The 24269-nt window shown below is 37.7% G+C and overlaps 2 protein-coding genes across 3 annotated transcripts; both read left to right on the forward strand.

Moving 5' to 3' along the window:
- The first annotated feature begins 8040 nt into the window (after positions 1 to 8040).
- LOC131315242 (lysine-specific demethylase JMJ26) lies at positions 8041 to 14968 on the forward strand. Of its 2 annotated transcripts, none has more exons than XM_058344384.1 (12): positions 8041 to 8341; positions 9936 to 11191; positions 11299 to 11417; positions 11497 to 11596; positions 11679 to 11863; positions 11964 to 12672; positions 13013 to 13342; positions 13610 to 13927; positions 14009 to 14081; positions 14152 to 14237; positions 14326 to 14445; positions 14666 to 14968. In XM_058344384.1, the coding sequence occupies exons 2-12, from the start codon at positions 9941 to 9943 to the stop codon at positions 14738 to 14740; spliced, it is 3366 nt and encodes a 1121-aa protein (XP_058200367.1). In that variant the 5' UTR covers positions 8041 to 8341; positions 9936 to 9940; the 3' UTR covers positions 14741 to 14968. The 2 variants fall into 2 exon arrangements, with proteins under 2 accessions (XP_058200367.1, XP_058200368.1); XM_058344385.1 differs by having other exon boundaries at positions 11302 to 11417.
- Positions 14969 to 22594: 7626 nt separating this feature from the next.
- LOC131313992 (uncharacterized) lies at positions 22595 to 23743 on the forward strand. The gene is made up of 2 exons (XM_058342486.1): positions 22595 to 23314; positions 23426 to 23743. Exons 1-2 carry the CDS (start codon positions 22595 to 22597, stop codon positions 23741 to 23743), a joined length of 1038 nt encoding a protein of 345 aa, XP_058198469.1.
- The last annotated feature ends 526 nt before the right edge of the window (positions 23744 to 24269 follow it).

Raw genomic sequence — 24269 nt, forward strand, 5'->3', positions numbered from 1 at the left:
CACATTCAAAAAAGGTTTGGAAAAACTCAAACTAAATGATACCCGTCAGGCGTCGGGTATGGTTACAGTCAAGGTGATAAAAAAAAAAAACCTGTAAGTTTAGGTTCAGTACGATTTTTATGCAAATTTTGGATTTGGCTCGGGTTTTGTCATTCCTACTGAGAGGTTATAAATGCCACAAATTATCAAATAAAAAAGCACAAAGATATCGAGATAGAGACCGATACATGCATATTTATGCACTCACTGGATTTTTTTATTTTGTTGGCCTCTTTCCGAAAACCAAACCACTGCTATTCCCCTCAATAAAAGAGTGCCCGCTAATTACCAGTGTTTCTGGGACACCGTCATGTCACTGTGGTGTTTCAAATCCCTTATCTACCACACATGCATAGCATGACAATGACGAATAATGTTTGGTAATAAGATCCTCCTTACTAATGGCATCATTATCCAATCAGATATCGTGGGTTCCTTTAGATATTGACATTAATAATGGTATTAATTATACATCAACAGTATATGCTACTCACACAACACCAAACACAACCTCTCATATACATGTGGGCTCCACACACACTATTATGTGTGGGCCCCACATGTATGTGAGAGGTTATGTAAATTGTTGTGTTTGAATTGTTGTGTGAGTAGCATTGTTGATAAACATACTTGGCACTTTATTTAGAGCAAATTAAACGCTCACGTAATTAAGAACCATGCCAGCACGATAATTAATATTTCCACCTAGGACTCTAATTTTTTGAGTGCAGAAGGATTTTACAAAACCACATAGGCTGGAAACGAGAAAATAGAAGCCTTGAAAGAAATTGAGAGAGAGAGAGAGAGAGAGAGAGAGAGAGAGAGAGAGGTGGCTATGTTTCAAGATCCAAGGAAAAAACTCATCCATCATTCAGAGGTAAGATTATTTCTTGACAAAGATTAAGAACTTAATTGGGTACGTAGTGTTTTCGTGTATGATCTAATCTTTATTACATCTACCGTTAGATGATGATCTAATCTTATGGTTTAGCTGCTTCTTGAGAAATGAACGTTATGTTGATTCCACAACAAGGGCCATCAATGAGTCGGTTTGGGTTTAGAGACCCAACCCTTTCTCTTTGCACACCGTTTCAATTTTTTTTTTCAATTAATTATTACTTTCATTTTTCTCCACTCATCCTCCAAAAACTTCTATCAAAATCCAAACCAAACAAAGACTACATGTCTTTCAAACGCAAAATTATTATGTGCTCTTGGAACACCAAAGGGCCTCTAACACCACACATTCTCATTGGACCCGTAACTAAGGCCCCGTTCAGTTGCCAGGAAAGTGCAGGAAATGATGAGAAAATCAATTTTTTCATAACTTTTGTAGTGTTCAGTTGACAGAAAAGTAATGAGAAACATATTTTTAAGTTTTCCTGCAAGATTTACTTTCTTGCAAAAGTGATCCGGCCAAAAGCATAGGATTTTGTGTCACGGGAAAGTTTTCTCCATTGAGGGGCCAAAATAATTGACGGGTAAGAAAAAAGTGAATGACGCCAAAACCAAAAAAAAATACGAATTAGGTTCTTAGAAAGGCACTTTGAGATTTACACGAGCAACAACAATTTTGACTACTATGACGCTTTTTGAGATAATTGTTGTGGAAAAAGATTGGTAGTTTATTTTTTTTGGAAGTATTTATTTATCTTGTCATTAATCTTCAATTTTGTTTTATACTAACTAATTATCAGTGAGTTTTTGCATCGGCAACTAATCAAGCACGGTTGTTTAACATTTGTTTATTTAAGTTATCATCTACTTATTTTTTAAATTTCATTTGTACGGTTGATTATCAGAAGAAGTCAATTTAAATGGGGATTTGCATGACCATTCAGAAGATAGCAAAACAAGTCAATTTTTTCATTTCATCTTAAGGCTTTGCATTAGATAAAATACATTTTCCGTATGTGTTAATTTTTGAAATATGATAGCCTATTATTTAGCTCTCAAAGTTACTTTCATTTAAAATTAGCCATGGGAATAAAAATAAAGAAGTTTCTCATAAGTATCTTTTCCCGGCAAATGAACCACTAAACTTTAGTTTTTCTGCAAAAAAAAATTGTCAAATGAACACTTACAGAAAAATAGATTTCTTTTTTTTTTTTACTTCACTTTACTTAACTTTTCTTGAGAATAATTTTCCGAGACTAACATTTCTGACAACTGAACGGAGCCTAAGTGTATGGACCACAAGTGAATGTGTGATGGTAGAGACTTCTGTAGCACTATGTGACGGTGCTCTAGAAACATTGAATAATCACTCCATTCGACGAATCTTCTGTTTGGGACGTCAAGTGCACTAGAGTGAAGCCTATAGCAATTCTTATGTAACAGTTACATTAGTCCTTTAATGCAAAACAATAAAATTCATCCGGTTTTAGGCCAAACCATGGGACCGTTAATTTATGGCTTTTTATTTGGGCATTCACTTTCTAGAAAGAAAATTGAAAAAAATAAACACTTTTTGCATTGGTGGGAGGTTACTAAACCCAAACCAAACGAAGCACGATAAGGATATTAAATATTACAAAGACGGAGTCAGAATTTTTGCGTTGGAGAGCAAATATACACAATCAATGTAAAAATTGGGTTTTCTAAAGTTGTAGGGGTAACAGCCCCCTTTGGCTCCATTTTTGGAATCACACCCCAACTGGGTGGGGTAAAATTATTTTTTGATAGGCCTGGGTGGGGTAACTTGCAATCCTTAGTTGAGATAGTTTGGCTACGGATTTTAATGTTAGGTGACCGAACATTATTTTTTTTGTCACGTCACGTATATAGAGCAATATTTATTTTTTTGGTTACATATTACATAAATAGGTTGAAAAAACCTACTATCATATATAATCATATGCCGTAAAATCTTGAGAATTCATTTCCATTCCAAAAGTATTGAACTTAATGTTAATTAATTTCTACATCAATGCATACAGTACTCTTAGTAGGACAATCATTCGAATTTTCAGAATAACTTAGACGGGCGAGTGTTAGATTTTTTTTAGAGAAAATATTAGGCGAATGAACGCACGTCAATAATTTTAATGTATTTAGAGAAAAACTATTGTAATTTGCTTTAAAAACTTGCACTACAAGAAATTTGGTCGTTGGAGACTAATGAAAATCGTCATAAATTGCATTTTTTGTCATAAATAGTATGGGAGATGAAATTTTTTTGTCAACTAAAGGTTGTCAAGGATTTTCACTTGGTGATGAAAACTATTTTTCGTCTCTTATAGTACCTTTTGATGATGAAATATTTCGTCACTAAAAAGAAATAATTAGTGACAAAAAAAATTCCCCCGTGCCTTTTGACGACGAAAATTTTCGTCACCAATATAAGAAATTTGTGACGAAATTTCGTCATAAAAGGCGTTTTAATATGGGAAAAATAATCCCACTTTATTGCGTCTCCTAGGTTTCAAATCCAAGCTTCCAAATTCAAATGCAAGGCTTTGACCAACTGCACCATACATATTGTTCAATATATATTTGAAATATCTAATAGATAACATATATTAAGATTAGTTGTTAAAGTTGAATCGAACGTCATTTTAAACCTTTAAACCTTAAAATTAGCAATTAAAGTTGAATCAAATGTCATTTCAGTATGTTATTTTAATTTTTGCTAAAGTCAATAAATATGCATGCATACTGTGATCCATGTTTATTACTCCCTCCTTCCCATTTTCATTGTCTATTTTTTAACTGTGTGTCATTTTTGAATTGCTTATATCTTTCAATCAATAATGTTTTTCATAAATTTAAAAACTTTGTATTATAGAACTAATCGAGATCTATCAAACAATATCCATATTGCATATTTTTCAAGATTCACACTAAAAGACATAGGCAAAAGACATAAAAGAGATAAACATAATAATGGATAATGAAAATAGGACAGAGGGTATAGTAAAAAGTACGAGAAAAAATACTTTCCACCTTAGGAGGAAACCGTGGGTTTCCACCACGCATTGCGGGCCCCGACATGTATTTTTTTCAGTAATCTGAACCGTTCATCTTGTAGAAACTGCAGAGTAGTACTTTCACACAATAAATCGTATTTATCGGATATCAATAAGTATATTAAAAATTAAATCTTAGTTTATAAAATAGGCGGCTATGGATAGTTTAACTTTAAGCTTATTTACCGTCGATTTTTTAAACCAAACTTCGATTTTTTATATACCTATCCATGTCTGATAAAACTGATTTTTTGTGAAGATATACTACTTTACAAGCTTTACAAAATGAACGGTTCAGATTACTATAATATATGCACAGTATGACCTATGGATGGTGGTGGATGGAATTTACACTCAAAAAGTACCAGTACTATATAAAAGTGATTTTTATTAGATACCGAGAATTGGTTTACAGTACCATATCACATGTAAATGTCACGTGAACAACCTGCCAAGAGCACGTGTCTGTTTTGGTCATACCAACGGCACCGCGTAGGCCCGGCAAAGCAGACTTGACTCCTGAGTCGTCTCTCCGACTCTCGCTCCTCCCCTCCCGAAGGAGTACAACAAACCACGCTAACCTTACTTTTAACCGCACTCCGCACAAACAAAGAAAAAAAATGAATTTTGCTGAGTTGTGATCTAGTGTGTTTGCGAGAGTCAAGGATTCTAACGTTAAATTCTGCTACAGATTTTTAGATTTTAGTATAAACAGATATACATGTTTACTACGTTTATGCTATTTTTTTTGTCTTTTGGCTAATGACAATAGTTAAAGTTATTTTCACTCAATAGTATTTTAGTTGAAGTATGCGAAGAGAATAACCTGCCTAAGAATTTGTGAAAACATAGGTTTTAATCCATTTAATTTGATGAAAACACCCATAAAATTGTGGGAGTACGATTAAGTTGTAGTAAGTACCTACTTGAGAAAAATTCTAAGAGCAGATTATGGGGTAGTGACTATTACTAATCTGCAGTGAAGTGTGTTTTTTTAGATTTCTAGGACTAGAAGTAGCTTCTAGTGCTTCTGTAACATTTAATTGATAATCTAAAGCCGCGGCAAATACATTTCATAACTTCTTTAGAATCTAAAGTAGAATTAACTATCTAAAATCTAAAAAAAAAAACTATCGTAAACGCACTCTAAAAGTTGGTACGTACTGTTTACTGTAAAAATCAGTTTCTATTTCCTATTTCAACTTCTATGAATTCGTAGATTCTCAAAATTTGTTAATTACTAGAATTTTTGACAAAACACTCATGTCATAACAGCTTTTGAAAAGCTAAAATATCAAAATTTGCTCATAAAATTTTTCGTAAACAATTACACGTAGATATGTACACATTTCTACACCTAACACTTGAGGAAGTTATCTATCTCTATATACTAAGCAAACATGTTTTGCCTTCAAAAACATCTAAACCCCCATTCCTAATTTTCCGGGGAGAGAGACGTGGGGGGAGGTTTAATATGGAGGAAAAATTATTTTACGCACCGGAGCATCGTTATACGGTGCCCTAAACTCATTCTTCACCGCATGTATGTCTTTTAGTACATAGAACGGGAATACTGCTAGCGTGCATCAAACGTGAATAAAAAAAAACAAAAACTATCTTTTTTATTAACTAGCGTTGTCGGTGTTCGATACACATGACTGAAGACACTAATGCGTTTTTTTTTTCCGGTCCAGTGCATTGGACAATATTGGGTACTCCAAATTTTTTTTGTTTTGTTATGGGGCACCGTCTCCGTCATGTGATATTCCAAATCCATTTTTCACACACGTCTTTAGTTTATAGAATGAGACCAATGCTAACATGTATCGAATACAAGACCGAAAAAATATTTAAATATTTTTATATCAACTAGTGTTGTGTCCGTTCGATGCACGGAACCGAAAAAAATTAAATTAAAATTTTATTTATGTGTATCGAACGGATACAAATACTAGTGCAAATAAGAACAAAATGGACATTGCTTCGGGTAGAGAGAAAGTTTCATCAGTTTGAATTACATTAAACTCCTGAAGGGGGGAAAAAAAACTTCCTCGTACAAAAATAGATACTGATAAAGTAAAGTACTCCAATTAAAAAATATTCATTTGGATTCAAGGCTCTTATACGTCCCTTTCAAGGATTCTTCTTTCTTTTCTTTATTAACAAAATTCGTTGACTTGAGACAGAATATTCAAAGTCTTCGTCTTTTATTAGTATTTCTCCGTATTACTTTATTGAGAGAGAACATCTCCAGGCATTTTGAGCTCTTGGATTTTTGGAGGCAAATAGTAAATTCTTTTAGAACAACTATTTTTTTGCACATATTGTGAAATTAAATGTGTATTAATTTGTTTGTTGAATATCAGAAGCTGTACTAGGTTCCAGCCTCTAACACCTTCAAGTGTGGATTTGGTAAAATTAGGCTCCGTTTATTTCGATGTAAAATATTTTACATAAAATATTTATCATGTAAAATGATTTTACAAAGAATAATATTTTTGTTTTTATTTTTTCGACGTTTGATTGGCACTTTGAAAACAATGTAAAAAACGAGAGGAGAATTTTGGTAGCGTTGAGAGAGAGAGAGAGAGAGAGAGAGTGGTTAGTTGGATCAGGGTAGTTACTAATTGCAATTTGCTTGTCAAACATTGGTTCAGCGAGAGTTTGGCACATATAGGGGCACGGGGCAACGACGCATGAGTCTCAAAAATTACTTACAGAATTTTTTGGAGGAAAACTGTTTTACATGTAAAATATCTTTGGCACTTTTTTTTCCAATCAAAATAATAGAAAATGAGTAAAATATTTCACACCCAAAGCGTAGCAAACACCAAGATACTGTTTGTGTATAATTATCAAAAGAAAAAGTAGTGTTTGTTTTAAAATCTTTTTTGCCGTCTGATTATGTTAAAATCCTAAAATTATGAAAGGAAGGCTATTTCAGAGTACCACCAGGTTCGGGTAATGTAGACCATTTTATCTTTCCATTGCAGAAGCTCTCGTGATATGTGGTTTCTCTAAAGAATATCTTCCGATAGAAAGAGTTTTCCTTCTTTTTTTTAAACATTGTAGTATATATTAGTGGGGGTTAGCGGATAATTAGTAGGACGTTCATGATGTGACTCGAACTTTGACCTCTCATATGGGCAGAACCAGAAGATGCCAATTGGGCTAGAGCCCCTTGCGGATAGGAAGAATTTACAAATAATTATTACCCTGCACAATTTAATGATAGGAATTATTTAGTTTTTAGACTTCGTTGAACATTAATCATGGTAAAATTTATGTTGACCACATATTAATTAACACATGATCGGTATAGATTCACTGATAAACATGAATTTGATTTGAACCAGTGTGATAGATATTTTTTTTCAACATAAATTCATTCCTAATCATATCTACTATCTAGTATCAGTTCAACGTGATTTTTCATAATTATTCATCATCTCAACGAGGTCTAAAGCTTATTGAAATGGGCTCGAATCGAGTAGGTGGTTGAGTTCTTGAAAGGATCGGGCGTAGGGCTGCAAACGAACAAAATTGTTCGCAACTAATTCAAGGCTCGGCTTATTATGAGCTCGACTCGATCGGCTCATACATAAACAAATTGTGCTTAAGCTCGAGTTTTAAGCTTATTTAGTAAATAAGTCGAGCTTGAGATAATTGTACTATCTAGTCTCATTTTTGGCAGCTCGCTCATTCATCAAGACTTTGTTTAGTAATTGACGCAAGCTCGAACACCTCGATATTAAACAAGCCAAGCTTTAGCTAGACCAATTCTGAACGAGTCAAGCTCGAACAATTTAAAACTCGACTCGTTTGTAGTTCTACCGGAAGGATCTTAGTTGTAGCCTTAATCACATCTTTTGAAGGGGTTAGGATCTGTCATTCTTGAACTAGGAAAAATCTTTACACCATTCTTTCTTTCTTTGAATTAGGGAAAATAACCTAAAACGTATTAATGACGCTATCTAAAATTCTCCACAATGGGGATTTTATTTCCGATAAAAGGAAAAAAAATAATCAGGATTTCCAACTTCCCGGAAACAGCAAAAATTACCCTCTTTAATGCCATTTAGCCCATTGTTTTGCCGTTTCCGTTTCCGTTGACTCTCTCTCTCTCTCTCTCTCTCTCTCAATCTATGTACACATATATATCTCTCTCTCTGGAACCAGAATTTGACTATCAGCTCAATCACAGCCGGATCCAATGTAGGCATTCGGTTTCAATTTTGCTTACAACGAATTGTTCTATTCCACGCAGGAATCTCGTTTACAAGCATTGACAACCTCGCCGCATCAGCCCACCGCCGCTCCGACCCGCCATCAAGGTCTCTCTCTCTACATATATTTTACGTATGAGGGCAGAGCGTTTGATTGGATTTTTTTATTGACCACTGCTACTTCAAATTAGAGCTTTCAATATTGGATTAAGAACTATAATGGATAAATGCTGCATCTTGATTGCTAACTTTGGGCTTTAAAAACCTTCTTTTGTTAAGTAAATTAGGAACCTTTATTCGTTCTTTTTGTTATTTGATTGATTGAGAAAATTGGACTAGTGGCAAGAGGTTGTCTACATGTTTGCTGGTTTTTTAGTGGATGGTGTGGGTAAGCAAGGCTTTTGGAGTTAAGTTCTATCCAAGACCGTGTAGCATGGTATCAGTGTAACATGGTATTAGAGCTGGGTAGCGTGCGTGTCTCTAGCCTGCAATAGGTGTTGCCGAGTGAGCACTCTGCGCGTGAGGGAGGGTGTGAAGCAAAGTCCCACATTATCTAGGTACCAATTTAATGTGAAGTATGTATGCGCGAGGGCTCCCTCACTTCAATAACTAGTTTTTGGGGTTGAGTCTACCCAAGACCGTGTAACATAATTACATGAACACGTAAAATTTTCTTTTTTTTGTGTTATTGTTCTTTATTTTTTATGCATTCCTATTTTCATAGATCAAGGTTAGGATTCTGCAAAGTCATAGCACATGGGCACATGGCTGAACAATTGCTGATAGCAACACATTGAGAATTTAGCTTATGTTACCTGCAATACATCCGCAGTTTCTGTTAAAATTCAGGACGTGGTCGTCTTTTCAATTTCTACCTAAGAATGTAAGGTTAAAATTCTTCTTGTATGGCTGTAGCAAAGTCTGTTTCACAGAGCTGTGGATGTAGAAGTCTTAGTAGTTGGTTCACTTATCTTGGTTATGGGTATAGAAGATTGGCTTCTAAGATGATGTCAATTTCTGAAGTAATTTACTTGTTAAATGTCATGACAGTGATTGGATCTATTGGACAATTTAAGAACTATAATAATTAAGTGTTCAAAGACGAAAAATTATTCAATTTATGCCCTTATTAGGATACTTTCTAGGCTTCTATACTCCAGTAAACAGTTTTGTAGCTTTTGTTGCTGGGGATAGAAGTTCATGGTTTGGTCCTTCTAACTTTGTTGTACGATTTCTTTTTGAGATATTATTGGTGTTAGTGAGTTAGTCTGAAGATGTGGGCTTCTTTACATGTGTACGGGCATCATGCATTCTTTGATGGTGTACAGTTTTATTAGTTAGACCATCTGGAGGGAGAGGTAAATGAGGATGAAGACCTGTTTTAATAACGGACTTCATATGTGAAAGCATAATTAACATGTTCATGTAATACATGAAGGACAATGAGATGGAAATTGATGGCTATTCTATTTAATTGGCTCACTATGAATAGTACTTTTGGAAATAATAACTTCGAATTAAAGAGCTTATTCTATCATTTTGACAGTTTGATTATCAGAATTTGACTGTTGGCGCTGAATAAAAAAACATGTTTTCCATTGTAGTGCTAGTTATCAAATGGATGTTAAGCTTGATACCCCAAGTACAAGTTGTTAATTTAGTCTTCCAACTTAATGTTATTATGCTTTCTTTCAATATGCAGGGAGAATGACATTGTTGGTTGTGAAGCAAGATCGATTGAACTGCTACGCTGATAATGAAATTCATGTCTTCGCCAAAACACCAACCTTTTCCCGTGTTGCACGAAAAAGAAGAATTCAAGAATCCTTTAATGTTGATCATAAAAGAATAGAAATTGCAAAGGAGGAGGATGAGGATTACAGTCCGGAAGATTTTGTTAAGGGAAGTAGATGCCGACAAGGCAAAGGCTCAAATGGTAGCAGAACCTTTCGGGAAGTATCGCACACCTTGAAAAAGGAAAGAAGTACTGAAGAGGGATTAGTGAGTGAAGGTGAAGAATACGATGACGATGACGATGACGGTGATGATGAGGAGGAGGTTATGGAATCCTCAATAAGAACAAAAATGTTGCCAGTCAAGAATAAAAGGAAAACACGAGAAAGTAGGGGTTCAAATGGTAGAAAAAATGCAGGGAGTCAGAAGGGTGCCCCTAACAAAAAATGTAGTCTCAAACGGAAGTCCGTCACTAGAAAATGTGATGATGATGAGGATTACAATGTGGGGTCATCACCTTTGGTTAAGAAAAAGAGAGCTCGAGTAAGCAAATGGTCTGGTGACTTAAGAACCTCAATTAAGCTAAGGAATCTAGAAGAGGAATTTCATGGGGATATGTATGAGGATGCTGCTAATGATGATGACGAGGAGGAGGACAAGGAAAAGAACATGAAGGGTAAACCACCCACTAGAGCAAAATGTCCATCCAAAAAAAGGAGCACTCGAGAAAACAAAAGGTGCAATGTAAAAAGCAGTTCGCATAAGCGTTATGGTGCATTCAACGAGAAAAGAGTTCGTCATGAATATCCTTCATCGAGCGATTGGGAAACTAATGAAGGTGAAAAGGAGGGCAAGGAGAATGGAGGGTCATCATCAGCAGGAGCAACCCCTTCATTAACTGGAGAAATTAGAGGGTCACATGGTAGAAGGGTTTCAGAAAGACGTCGAAGTGTCCAGAACAAAATTAGAGCCTTTGAAAGAGACTGCTGGAATGGTGATTGGATAGATGATATTCTTCTAGTGGGAGAAGATACAAGTAATAGAAGTGGAGATTCAGTTAGTTTGAAAGCGGGAAGAAGTTCGACGCACTCCAGAGAGGAAAACTACGAGTCTGAAAACTCTTTAGTATTTCACTTGCCTTCTGCTTCCTCTTCACCATGTTCATCACCTCAGGCTATTAAAAGTGACCAGAATAGCGTTACCAGGTGCACAAGTGATCATAAGGTTAAACTGCTGTTCTCATATTTACTTGTTTGATATACAGATTTTTTTTTAATCTGCTTTGTTCTGGGGCCAAATTTACTGAATTAAGATGGCATGCTTGTCTTAAGCAGGAAGATGGGAAAGAACATTTGAAGTGTCATCAATGCAGGAGAAATGACATAAGAGTTGTCGTTCCGTGCACCAAATGCAAACAGAAACTATACTGTGTTCAGTGTATCAAGCGATGGTATCTTTCCTACCTATTCCTCATTTTCTTTGATATTTTGTTTTTTTCTGAAAAATCTCTCTCTCTCTCTGATATTTAGGTACCAACATTTGTCTGAAGAAGAAATTGCTGAGAACTGCCCATTTTGTCGTGGAAATTGCAATTGCAACTTGTGTTTGCACTCAGGTGGCATGATTAAGGTTGGCTTCTGTCTTATCTTACCAAAAATAATATTTATCTTCTTTTTCTTGTAGACAATATTTGATAGTTTTTATTCTACAGGTGTCAAAAAAAGATCTTACTGATCAGGAAAAGGTTCAAAATCTTTATTATTTGATCAAGTCTATTCTTCCATTCGTAAAACAAATTGTGAAAGAACAAAGAGAGGAGATACGTGAGGAGTCTCTTTTGTCTCCGTTGGTTAAGATAGAAGAGTCCTTTTGCCGCAATGATGAGCGTGTGTATTGGTAAGCTTTTCTTTCTTTTTTCTTTTCTTTAGTCACGGTATAATTTTATGTGAATGATTCTGCCCAATCTTACTTTATACCTTTCGTCGTCCTGGAGCAGTAACTACTGTGCAACTTCAATCGTTGACCTTCATCGAAGTTGCCCAAATTGCCCCTTTGAGCTCTGTCTTAGTTGTTGCCGTGAGATTCGGAAGGGAGAGGCCGTTGGAAGTGGCAACAAAGTAATTTTCCGATACAGAAATAGAGGCTACGATTACATTCACGGTGGAGATCCTTTACCGAATTCTTGTCCTGTGGAAACTTCTAAGGACCATAACAAGCCTTTGACCAAATGGGTTGCTAATGATGATGGAAGCCTAACTTGTGCCCCAACAGAAATGGGTGGGTGTGGGAATGGTGTGCTGAAGCTCAAGCGTATTCTTCCACAGTGTTGGATTTCAAACTTGGGGACCAAAGCAGTAGAAATATTAAGAAAGTTTGATGCAGACCAAACAATCTCTAGGCATAGGCCCAATAATCTCGACAAGTGCAACAAGATGTCAAGGAGAGCTGCTTCTAGAGAAGGCACAAATGACAACTATTTGTATTGCCCGAATTCAAAAGATGCCCTAAAGGAAGAAGAGCTATTGCAATTCCAGAGACATTGGGTGAATGGTCAACCCGTGATAGTTCGAGATGTCCTTGAGCAGACTAATGGTTTGAGTTGGGAGCCCATGGTCATGTGGCGTGCTCTGTGTGAACACTTGGATCCGAATGTCAGTTCAAAAATGTCGGAAGTTAAGGCGATTGATTGCCTGGCTGGTTGTCAGGTTAGTCTTGACATCTCTTTAGCATCTTAATTTACATCTTTCGGGTTACTAGTTTGCCATGAAAGATTCTGCCATCTCTTTCTTCCATGTTCTTAAAACTACCCAATACGATCCATTCCATGTGTACTACAATTTAAAGTATGAGTAGGTTTGTTTTTTTTTTCAGAGTATTGGTTCCAGTTAATGGTTATTATTGGCAGAATCACAGCAGATGTCCATGTTTTTTTGACTGCCTCACTTGTTTCAAGTCATTCCTATGTGAAACATGGGCAATTTTGTTTTTCCTTCTCCTATGTCCACATTTCCTTTTTCCAAATCGTGTTTCTGTGACAATGTGCAGGTCGAGATAAATACACACCAATTTTTTAAAGGTTATACAAATGGAAGACAATATGGGAATTTCTGGCCAGAAATGCTCAAGCTTAAGGACTGGCCTCCATCTGACAAATTTGATGATTTGTTGCCACGCCACTGCGATGAGTTCATTAGTGCATTGCCGTTTCAGGAATACACAGATCCCAGGGCTGGTTTTCTTAATCTCGCTGTAAAATTGCCTCCCGCTGTCATAAAGCCTGACTTAGGTCCAAAGACATATATTGCATATGGGCTTGCTGAAGAACTTGGCAGAGGAGATTCTGTAACTAAGCTTCATTGTGATCTGTCAGATGCGGTAGGGTTTTAATTGAGTCAAAGTTATATGCAATTGTTCACCAATTTGTAAGGTGGCAACTTGTTACATACACATGAAGCCACCATGTGTTAGCATTGTCTTTTCTGTGTTACATGGATGTGAGTTTTTGTTTCCCTCTCTCAAAGGGAATCTGAAATCTATACACTGCAAAAATTTTGGTTCTTCTCATACTTTTGATGTTTAGACTTTAGCATTATACTTCAAGAAACTAAAGAAACTTGTAATCTGATATCTTGATTTGAGCAGGTGAATATTTTGATGCACACTGCAGAGGTAGACTTAGATGATAAGCACTGTGTTGCAATTGAAACACTGAAAAAGAAGCATCAAGCTCAAGATGAACAAGAACGCCTCACTAGAGAGATGGATGGTAGTCTCATTAAAACTTGCCATAGTGTCAATGAACAGAAAGTGGACTTGGACGTGAAACATGAACGTAATGATAGAGCTGTCGCTGGTGCGTTGTGGGACATATTCAGGAGGGAAGATTTACCGAAGTTAGAAGCCTATCTCAGGAAGCACTCTAGAGAATTTAGGCATACTTATTGCTCTCCAGTTGAAGAGGTAAAGTTTTAACTAATAAAGCTTTAATTCAGCAATGTCAAATGCGCGGTGGAATCTTACAAATTTTCCTACTTTGATTAGGTCGTTCATCCAATTCATGACCAATGCTTCTACCTGACTTTGGAGCATAAACGGAAGCTGAAGGAGGAATTTGGTAGGTATTTAACAATTTGGTATGGTTTTCAGTCATTGTGATTTGTGATCGTCATCTAAAAAAATTTCAGGGATAGAGCCATGGACTTTTGAGCAACGTCTTGGAGATGCGGTGTTTATTCCCGCAGGTTGCCCGCATCAAGTCAGAAATCTCCAAGTAAATATTTCTTCATCTCTTTTGAAATTTATATTCGATCATGGATTTCCCAATTTTGAATGCATAAAAATATATTCTGTGTGCACAGTCATGTACAAAAGTTGCTGTGGATTTTGTTTCTCCTGAAAATCTCCATGAGTGCATTCGATTAACTGAGGAGTTCCGACGACTGCCAAAGAACCACAAGGCTAGAGAGGACAAACTAGAGGTATTACCTCACTTTAAGCATGTCACTTCTAGATGTCTGCAACTATATTCTCTCTCCGGACATGTTTTGAATCACGGATTGGTGATGGGATTTACTAGAAAAAGGAAAGTTTGATGGGAAAATAATTCTTTTCGTAGCTCTCATGCAAGCTCATGTTCTGCTTTACAAAGCTGCTGAATCTTTTTCTTCATATTCTGTTTTTACTCTTTGTCAATAACAGGTGAAGAAGATGATTCTTCATGCAATGAACCAATCTATACAAGACTTGGAAGCCTTGAGCAGGGGGAAAAGGTGATGGGTTGTGGAAAAAGCCATTTTCTCCATAGTAGTCCATGTTTTTCATTTTTGTCACCAGCTAATGTTGCTGAAGTTTCCAGTTAATGTTGCTGAAGTTTTGGCCCTTGGATTTTCATAAATATTGTGCAATCTCAGGGGGTGATCCCACAAGATTCTGCTAGCCTTCAATAGAACATTTATTAAGGCATTTTGGCACAATTGGAAAAATAAGCGTCCTTTGCTCCTTCGAACAATGTTTGATGCAGAGAGCTACAATCACTTTCCAAATAAAAGCACAAGCATTCTTTGGACTTGTCATAGTATACGCGAGATGCTAAATATGAAGAGTTCTATACATTTATCTTACTGGAAGACAAAATTATGCAACTAAAAATATGGGATGAAACGCAAGTGAAGTAGTGAAATAAGATTCGGGAGTGCATTTGACAAGGTTAACATCTCAATAACTACAACCAACAAAGTTGATTTTCACTGAGAAAAAAGAAGAAGAGAGGATGAAGCTGATTTTCTTATAGTAGCAAAAGGCTTACCAAATAAGTTGACGGCTCGTCTGGGGTATGTGGTAAGAGTGTCTCTAATCGCCAGGGGTGGACATGGACCGGATTGGTCCGGTTTTATATTAAATCAAGAACCAAATCACTACTTACGGATTATGAATTTGAAGAACCAAATCAATCCATAAAGTTAATAAAACCAAACCAATCCAAACTAGTGAAATAAGATTCGGTTTCGGTTTTGAACCATGATTAGCTTGAAATTGAGATATCATCTCCATAAACTATTTAAAGTAGTTAAAATTGCATAAATAAGTTAAAAGAAAAACTTATATTAAGACTAGTTCTATTAAAATCACCCAAACTTACTAACATCAACCAACTATAAAGAAGAGTATAATACCAGTAATTACCGAAGAATATGACTATGGAATAGAGTATTAGATTAGAAAGTTAGCAATGTTGGCCCAAAATATGGCTCACAATAGTATAACAACCCCTTAACTAATAATCAAATTTTGGCCTTTGGAGAACTAAAACTTGCAACATTTTCTCTTTGTATAACCAAATTTATGCGAACCACACACTCTCTCTCCTCCCATTGCTATCAATGGACACACCCACTCACATTTGTTCCCAACTCTTTCTATCTCTCTCTACTAAAAATGAGTTATTGATTATGGAGCACTGAGAGCGTTCACATTATTAAGCTTAACAACTCTTTAAATTAAAAACTAAAAGATGAGGTGACAAATTTTAATTATTCAATTAATTATATCATTCGAGATACCCTAAACATACAAGCTCAAAATATATGGCAAAGACATCATCGGAAAGACTTCATGGCAGGACCATCTAGGTACGACTGTGTTTGGAATTTGAAATTATTATTGAAAATAGTTACGGATAAAATAAAAAGAAAAGGGGAACAAAGATGGAAATTGTGAAACCATATCCTATCTCCTTTGCCCTTGTTACAAATCCTTAGACTATGTTCGGATGACCGGAATTTTTAGTAGAAAAAGGAATATGATTATTAGGATTTTTTTTAATCCGCTATTAGGAATCTAATTTCTAGGAATTTTCTTGAGTAGAAATAGGAATATGATATTTTTTTTTATCATACGCAATTGCATATTTCATTCAAAGCCCAAAGACGAAGATTACATCACAATAATAGGAGAGAACCAAAACTACCAACATCTAAGACAAGAGCACTGCTGAAAGCGCTAGGCTATAGGCTTTACGACGCGTACTGCCAAAGCAGACCAGCACTAGGTGCCGACAAAGGGTCCATCTTCGACTTGGTAGTAGAGTATCCACGGAACTGCTCTATGAACACGTCGCCGGCCGGCTCATAGCGCGAGGAAATCACTAACTAAATTTGTGACCCCTTGCAGCCATGAGCAAAGGATGCCACTTCGGGGCAAGCCCCCACTATCATGGCGAGCTCCGATCATGGGGACACATGCCGGCCAAGCCGAACCTGTAAGACCACGGTGAGACCAAGCAAAATCCAGGTTACAAAAACACAGAAAACAAACTCTAAGAGACAAAGGCTAAACCTTATAGCCCACCACCACACCCATCGGACCTGGGGGAAACCAAGCCGGTGAAGAGAAACAAGGAAAACTGGAAGAACACCCCAAACCTCTCACTTCTGTTATTAACCATGTCATCACCGCCGCACGTCGGATCTAGAGAAGACAAGGAGGAGAGGCAGCTTGGAGCAAGCCCAACCACGCCGATTGCTAAACGTTGTTGCTACTAGAGACTACCCTCGCTGGAGCTCAATCAAAACACCTGAATCTGCCACATCGGGGACAAGAAGTCAAAGAAAACGGGTAAAATGAAGAGGAGGGAGGGTTGAGGAGGAGGAGGAGGAGGAGGGGCTGGGGGAGGTGAAGAGGGCTACCCCCCCCCCCCCCCCCCAGAACCCTAGCCGCTGGTTTAGAGAGAAAGGGAGAGAGGATAAGGTAGAGAGAGAAAGAGAAAAAATAGAGTAAATAGGAATATGATTACTAGGCAGTGAATTCCTAAGAAAATAATACTTGAAATAATTTCATTTCAATGTTTGAAATTAATTCAGTAATCTTATGTAAAAAACAATTATTTAAAAATTTATCAAAATTAACATTTTCTTTTTTTATTGATTGAGCCAAAATACCAAAATTACCATAGGATAAAGAAAGTATAAGATTCCCACTCAATCTGGAAATGAGATTCTTTGTTGAATGTGTCATCAAGAATTACATTTCTATTCTTGTCTCTTCCAAACATAAGAATCACAAAAGTCTTGCATCACATTTTTATTACTATCTCTTCCAAATGTCGAAATCATGAAAGTATGGTACCTCATTCTCATTCCCTTTCAAGATTCCCGCCATCCAAACTGAATCTTACAAAAATCTAAGATTCAACGCAATCTTCTCAAATTATAACCTTTCAGTCCACATATGGATAGGGCTGAAAAATGAAGCAAGCCGCTCGAGCCCATGTTTGCTTGTAAAATCAAGATCATTTCAGTGAATAAAAAAAGAAAGCATGGACATTTTTTTTTTATAAAGCTCATTAAGTTTTCAAATCAAGCTTAAACAAGCTATTACTATGCTCATTCAGCTTGTGATGAAATAATTCAAACTGCTCAAGATTGACTTTGATTAAATAGTTTGAGATCAACTAACTAGTAACAAGTCAAACTTAAAACATTTTTGAAGCGTTGGTATTCCACTAAGCCATTGGCTTTGTTCGGTTAACAATTTAGTTTTAGTTTACTTTTTAATCATTACCCTATTTCTTTCTCCAATCATTACCCTATTTCTTCAATTATTACTCTCTCTATCTCTCTCTATCTCTCTCCAATCATTACCCCTATCTTCAATCATTACTCTATTTCTCTCTCCACCTATTACCAAAACTAAGCTAAATTAAACTCCGCTCGAGCCCATGTTTGCTTGTAAAATCAAGATCATTTCAGTGAATAAAAAAAGAAAGCATGGACATTTTTTTTTTATAAAGCTCATTAAGTTTTCAAATCAAGCTTAAACAAGCTATTACTATGCTCATTCAGCTTGTGATGAAATAATTCAAACTGCTCAAGATTGACTTTGATTAAATAGTTTGAGATCAACTAACTAGTAACAAGTCAAACTTAAAACATTTTTGAAGCGTTGGTATTCCACTAAGCCATTGGCTTTGTTCGGTTAACAACTTAGTTTTAGTTTACTTTTTAATCATTACCCTATTTCTTTCTCCAATCATTACCCTATTTCTTCAATTATTACTTTCTCATCTCTCTCTATCTCTCTCCAATCATTACCCCTATCTTCAATCATTACTCTATTTCTCTCTCCACCTATTACCAAAACTAAGCTAAATTAAACTCCCAACCAAACACAACGAATGTATATACAAAAATAATTTTTAATTTTTTTTTCACCGTTCAAAAGATCTCATTGAGATCTATTAAACAAGATCCATATTGCACAAAAAATTATTTGAGTAAGTCTATTATTTTTAAGCTTGAAAATTGCAAATAAGTATTTACTGTATTTTTTAAGAAGGCTTAGTGGAACACCAAATATTGAATCAAACATGAACAATAAGCATTCAGCTCGTTTGAACCTTACGATTACATTTAGATCCTAAAGTTGAGAAAGAATTTGTAGAAGCGATGAAAGATGAACTAATTACTAGACTAAAAGTTGGGTCCGTGGGATCTATCATGAGTCTAATTTTGATCATTCGAACCGACTATTTGGCTCTGCTACCATGTTGGGCGGAGGTCAGGAGCGCCAGATCCAGCATTCTTAGGGCAAGTCTTAATTAACTTGTTGGTGCTTAGGCGCAACAAGGGTATAAGGAAATGAAATTCACCTTCACTAACAATGATAGCAAGCGCTTGATCCTAACAAGTGGTATCAAAACCAAAGGTCAACGGTTCAACTTTCCTAGACAGCATGCTAGTTGCAAGTGCTTGAGGGGAGATTGTTGGGCTGGGGCTAGGTGGACCAAGTCCAGCATCCTGTCGGGGTAGAGGTAGGTGGGGTAAGTCTTAGTTGATCCATTGGCGATTAGGCACAATAAGAGTACAAGGAAATAAAGTTTTGTCTTCACTAACACCTCCAGATTTTGCTGAGATGGTAAGCACTCAATCCAAATAGTAATCTAATTGCACGTACGTATGTCATGAAAAAATGGTGGGTTACAATTCTAAATAACTATTTATCAAAGGCAAACGTGATAAGGTGATTAATAATATTCAACCAACTTGATATATCGCTGGGATGATTTATCCGGAGGGCTTTATAACATGAACGACTTTGATAATCAAAATGCACCCTGCACTGAGCCCACATGTTCGAACTGATTGGCGCAACGGACAATATGTAAAAACCCGGTATTTTAAAAAAAAAATATTATTATTGTTATTTGGTTCAAAAATTTTATTTATGTCGTCACACTAAATTTTATTTCCGTAATCGATTGTGTGCGCGCGTACCCGACGAGTATTTTTCCTTGTGTGCGTGTGTTGATCCGGACAAAACCTTCCCATTTTATTTTTTTTTAAAATTGTTTCAGCTGAGTATAGGGGGAACAAAATCCCTCATCTCCTCCCTGATTTCCTCTCTATTAGACAACGCATAATGCTCCATGGGTTAATACCCTCCATGCAAATCCAAACAAATTTTTAAAACCCATGCCTCCCTTTTGTTTTGCCCACTTCGGCAGAGAGAGAGATAGTAGCGAGAGAGTGAGAGTTAGGAGCATCTCCTGTCTTCATCACCACCTCCACTCATCACCACCCCACCCATCAACCGGCCATCTCCTCCTCTTCACCAACCAGGTACCACCATCAGCGTACTTCATTTCCCTTACTAGCTGGAACACCACCACAACTAGTTCCACCCCACTGCCGTATTAAACATCACCACTGCCGAGCTTCATCGCCGCTCCGAACCGCCACCGAATCACTCCGAAAACCATTTCACCGGACGAGAGGTAGTTCGGAACTTACCTCCCTAAATATATATTATGTTCCGTATTGATTGTTTCGCGTTTATTGTATTTGAACCCGACATCGCCGATCGAGTTCGGTCCGAGACCCACTGTTTTATTTCGGAAGTAATAGCTACTGCATTTTGCTTGAAATATTGTGGGAATAATTATAGTGGCCCCTAGAGTTGATCATGTTATAAGTTCAACTTAAGAATGTTAAAATGATATTTTATGCCCCGAAACTAATTAGTCCCGGTTCTAAGTTTTATCACCTGATTAGTTGTACCGAATAATTAATTTTATTGCATGATTGTTTTGTCGCACGATTAATTGTTGCTAGCCTGTTAGTACATTTCATAAAAATGTGGAATTGTGTGATATTTTATTGTACTGATAGATTGGACAAATAGGTTCCCAGGGTTGGTTGCGATGTGCGGATTTAACATATTAGACGTGAAATTAGGTTTAATGAAAAATGGTTAATGCGAGAGGATGTGATTTTGGATTTCGGGCAATCCTGGTTTAGAACCCGTGGTGATATATTGTTGATGAATGATTGGTGATGATCTGTTGAAAGTATGGATTTACGAACCCTAGGTACGGCATGGTGGTGGTCGGCTCTCGGATGTTGGGACGGGACATAAGGGTGGCATTGTGCTTGCGTCACAACCCGGGCTAGACGGCGCTTGAGCGTTGCCGGTGAAGTTGTATCCGAACTTATGGTTGCGGATGGGATACCCGGGTATATAACTTAGGTATCTTTCATCCGGATCTGGAAAAGGGGAGTCGGACCACACCAGTGTTTGTGCCAAAGGTTATGGGTAGGAACGGATCTGTGGATAAGATCCGAGATTTCACTTAGGTTGAAAAATAGTAATAAAATAATTAATTGTTCTCTTTTTATGCTATGTCAATGCACTTCAATTATATTTTCTTGCTGCTTGTAAGTTATGGGTTCGGGTGAGTTTTGGCTATTGAGCGTCATCGCTCACGGTACTATGTTGCCCTGGTAACACGAACGCCAGGTACCGAAGACGGAACAGAAGTGCCGTTCGAGCATTCCGATTTCAACCCCACTACGGACGGAGGCGAGGAAACCTGGTTGCCGTACGCTTAGATGCTCTGCCAGATGATTATTCCTTGATTTTTAAAGCTTAAATGTTTAAATTTGGAAAGTGTAATATTTTGACTCGTTCAAAAACTTTAAAATTAAATTCGATATGGTTGTAATATTGTGACGTATACTTTTGGAACGTCTGACGTAGTAAATCGGATTTATCTTTTGAGAAATTGGTCTTTTAGTATTTACTTAACGTTTCCGAAATTTGGGGCGTTACAACTTGGTATCAGAGCCTAGGTTTAACGACGATCGCGAGGACGTGAGTAATGGGTAGAAGTAAGCTCGGGGATATTTTGTATTGGTAGCTAAGCATACCATATATTCACTATCACCACGTTTCTTCCAACTATTAATTTCCTAGAATATTTTACTAAATAAACTTAAATTTTAAAATGTAGGATGTCGAGCCATTCATCATCACCAAAGTCGGAATCGGATGACCTGAGCTTCGACACCTATGGACGATGGAGGCAGAGAGGACGTCATATCATTCCTCAAGATGATCGCCAGCTTCAGGGAAAACTCAAATGGCAGGCAGAGAAAAGCATCATGTGGGATATCAAGAAGGTGCACGAGGACTCCCCAAATTGCTCCTTGGAGAAGCAGAAACTGCTGGTGGACTATCGCCTTAAGAACCACGGCCTGAAGTACAAGGAAGCTCGAAAGATTATTGCCAACGATGAACAGTACGAGCGCCTGAGGGCAGAGGCTCTAGCTCAGCCTTATGTGTCTTATAGACCACCGTCACCAGAGAGCGTGGGGCCTTACGTCGCTGGCCCATCTTTACCACTAGATTCGCCTGGACAGACGTACCCACCACTCGCGCCAGCACCTCCAGTCTATATAGACATATCTTTGGACTCAGAGGAGGAGGACCCAGAGGAGCCACCGATGGACGACTCAGACTAGAGTATTGTAGTATTTGTCAGCGAACCCTAGTTATAGTATTAAGAAGGGAAAGGTCGCTTTACTTTTGGTAACACTCTTTTGTTTATGGTAGCAGTGCTAGTAGTAGGGTTTCTCGTAGTACTTTTGATGATGGAAGTACTAGTGGTACGACTTTCTTTGTGTATTGATGTGATAGAACTATGATGCCGGGATCTGTGATTGTACTCTTTGACTATTAAAGGAATGACATTTCAGCTCAGTATTGTGTATTTCTTGTCTTAAGTAAAATTTTATGCAAACGGGCAATACAACTAGAAATCCCTTTTTGACTATTCGAATCCGGCTTATGTAGATGGTGGGGACACGAAATGGTAACGGCAGTAATAATAACAACTCGGGTGGAAACAACAACAATGGGGACACAAATCAGAACGTCGTGGCTGCCCTAGGGAATGTGGCCCAGATACTTCAGAATCTTGCTGCTAATCCACGAGGACTTCAGCCTCGAACAACCCCAGACCGTACCCACCTATTTTCTGAATTTAGAAAACAGAGACCTCCAACCTTTCAAGGGGCACCTGATCCTCATGTTGCCGATGGATGGATCCATCAGATCAAGAAGATGTTGGACACCATGGGAGTTCAGCAAGGGGCTGACCAGGTGGCCTTGGCCACATACCAACTGGAAGGGGAAGCTGACTATTGGTGGGAGGCTACCAAGAATACTGTGAATCTCGCCACAATCACATGGACTCAATTCGAGGAGATCTTTTTGGAGAAGTATTTCCCTACACCAATTAAGGACCAGATGGCACAGGAGTTTCTAGCACTTAGACAAGGAGCGATAACTGTGACACAGTACATGGCACGGTTTGAGGAGTTATCACGACACGCATCGATGTATGTCCCTATTGATGCTGCTAAGGCGAGGAAGTTTGAGTGGGGGTTAGAGGACCCTCTTCGGGGAAAAGTTGTTGGTATGGAACTTCCAACCTTCTCTCGGGTGGTGAGGGCCACCTTGATCAATGAAAGGGAACTCAATGACTCTCGTAGAATTTTGAATCAGAAGAAGGCTACTCAAATGGGAGGACCAATCCGTAACAACAATTAGGGGTATGTTGCACCCAAGCCATACAATCAGAATAACAATTGGAATAACCAACTGTGGAGAAACAATATCCAGAATCGAGGCTCGAACCAAGTACTGCATCAGATTCAGCAGCAGAACAGAGCACCCGGAGGGGTAAAGTGCTTCCACTGCAATCAAGAGGGACATACGAAGCGTTACTGCCCGCAGTTAGTAGGATCTGGGAGCTCAGGATATGGGGTACAACAACAGCAATCGTATCAGGGGAAACCAGCTGGACAAGGAAATCAGTATCAAGGAAACCCTAACCACCAGAAGCTAGGTTGGAACTCACAACAACAACAACAACGCCAGTTTCAGAATCAGGGAATGAGGAAAGGACCGGGAGGTCAGAATCAGCCAATTGGGGGATGAGTGTTTGCATTACAGGGCGAGGAGGAAGCATACGACCCTGCAGTCATTCAAGGTAACCTTATTCTTTTTAGCACTTGTGTACGAGCATTATTTGATTCCGGAGCGTCACATTCATTTATATCTGCTTCTTGTGCTAAAACGTTAGGACTAGAAACCGAACGTTTAGTGTCATCGCTGAGAGTCACTTCACCGTTAGGGGGTTAGATTTCAGTAAGTTTGATATGCAAATCTTGTGAGATAGAAATGTCTGATATGCATTTGATTTGTGATCTCCGAGTCCTTGATATGGTTGACTTTGACGTAATCTTGGAATGGATTGGTTATCTGCCCATCATGCTGTGATTGATTGCCACCGAAAGATCGTGACAGCCTACTCTCTGGATGGGCTATGTTTCCGTTTTAAAGGGGATAGACAGAATCCCGCCTCAACAGCACCACAATCGAGGTGGAAAGATAAGCTATCAGGATGGCTGGCGAGCCTTATGCTTGAGGAAGAGGATCGCATGGAGTTGGGACTACCGCGGAT

The sequence above is a fragment of the Rhododendron vialii genome, chromosome 13a (genome assembly GCF_030253575.1).
Source record: "Rhododendron vialii isolate Sample 1 chromosome 13a, ASM3025357v1".
Classification (NCBI taxonomy): Eukaryota; Viridiplantae; Streptophyta; class Magnoliopsida; order Ericales; family Ericaceae; genus Rhododendron; species Rhododendron vialii.

Coding starts and splice junctions, on each gene's coding strand:
- LOC131315242 (XM_058344384.1), top strand. CDS start 9,941: ATGACATTGTTGGTTGTGAAGCAAGATCGATTGAACTGCTACGCTGAT. Junction 12,673..13,012: donor ATTGCCTGGCTGGTTGTCAG/GTTAGTCTTGAC, acceptor GACAATGTGCAG/GTCGAGATAAATACACACCA. Junction 13,928..14,008: donor ATTGCTCTCCAGTTGAAGAG/GTAAAGTTTTAA, acceptor TACTTTGATTAG/GTCGTTCATCCAATTCATGA.
- LOC131313992 (XM_058342486.1), top strand. CDS start 22,595: ATGGTGGGGACACGAAATGGTAACGGCAGTAATAATAACAACTCGGGT. Junction 23,315..23,425: donor GAATTTTGAATCAGAAGAAG/GCTACTCAAATG, acceptor AACAATATCCAG/AATCGAGGCTCGAACCAAGT.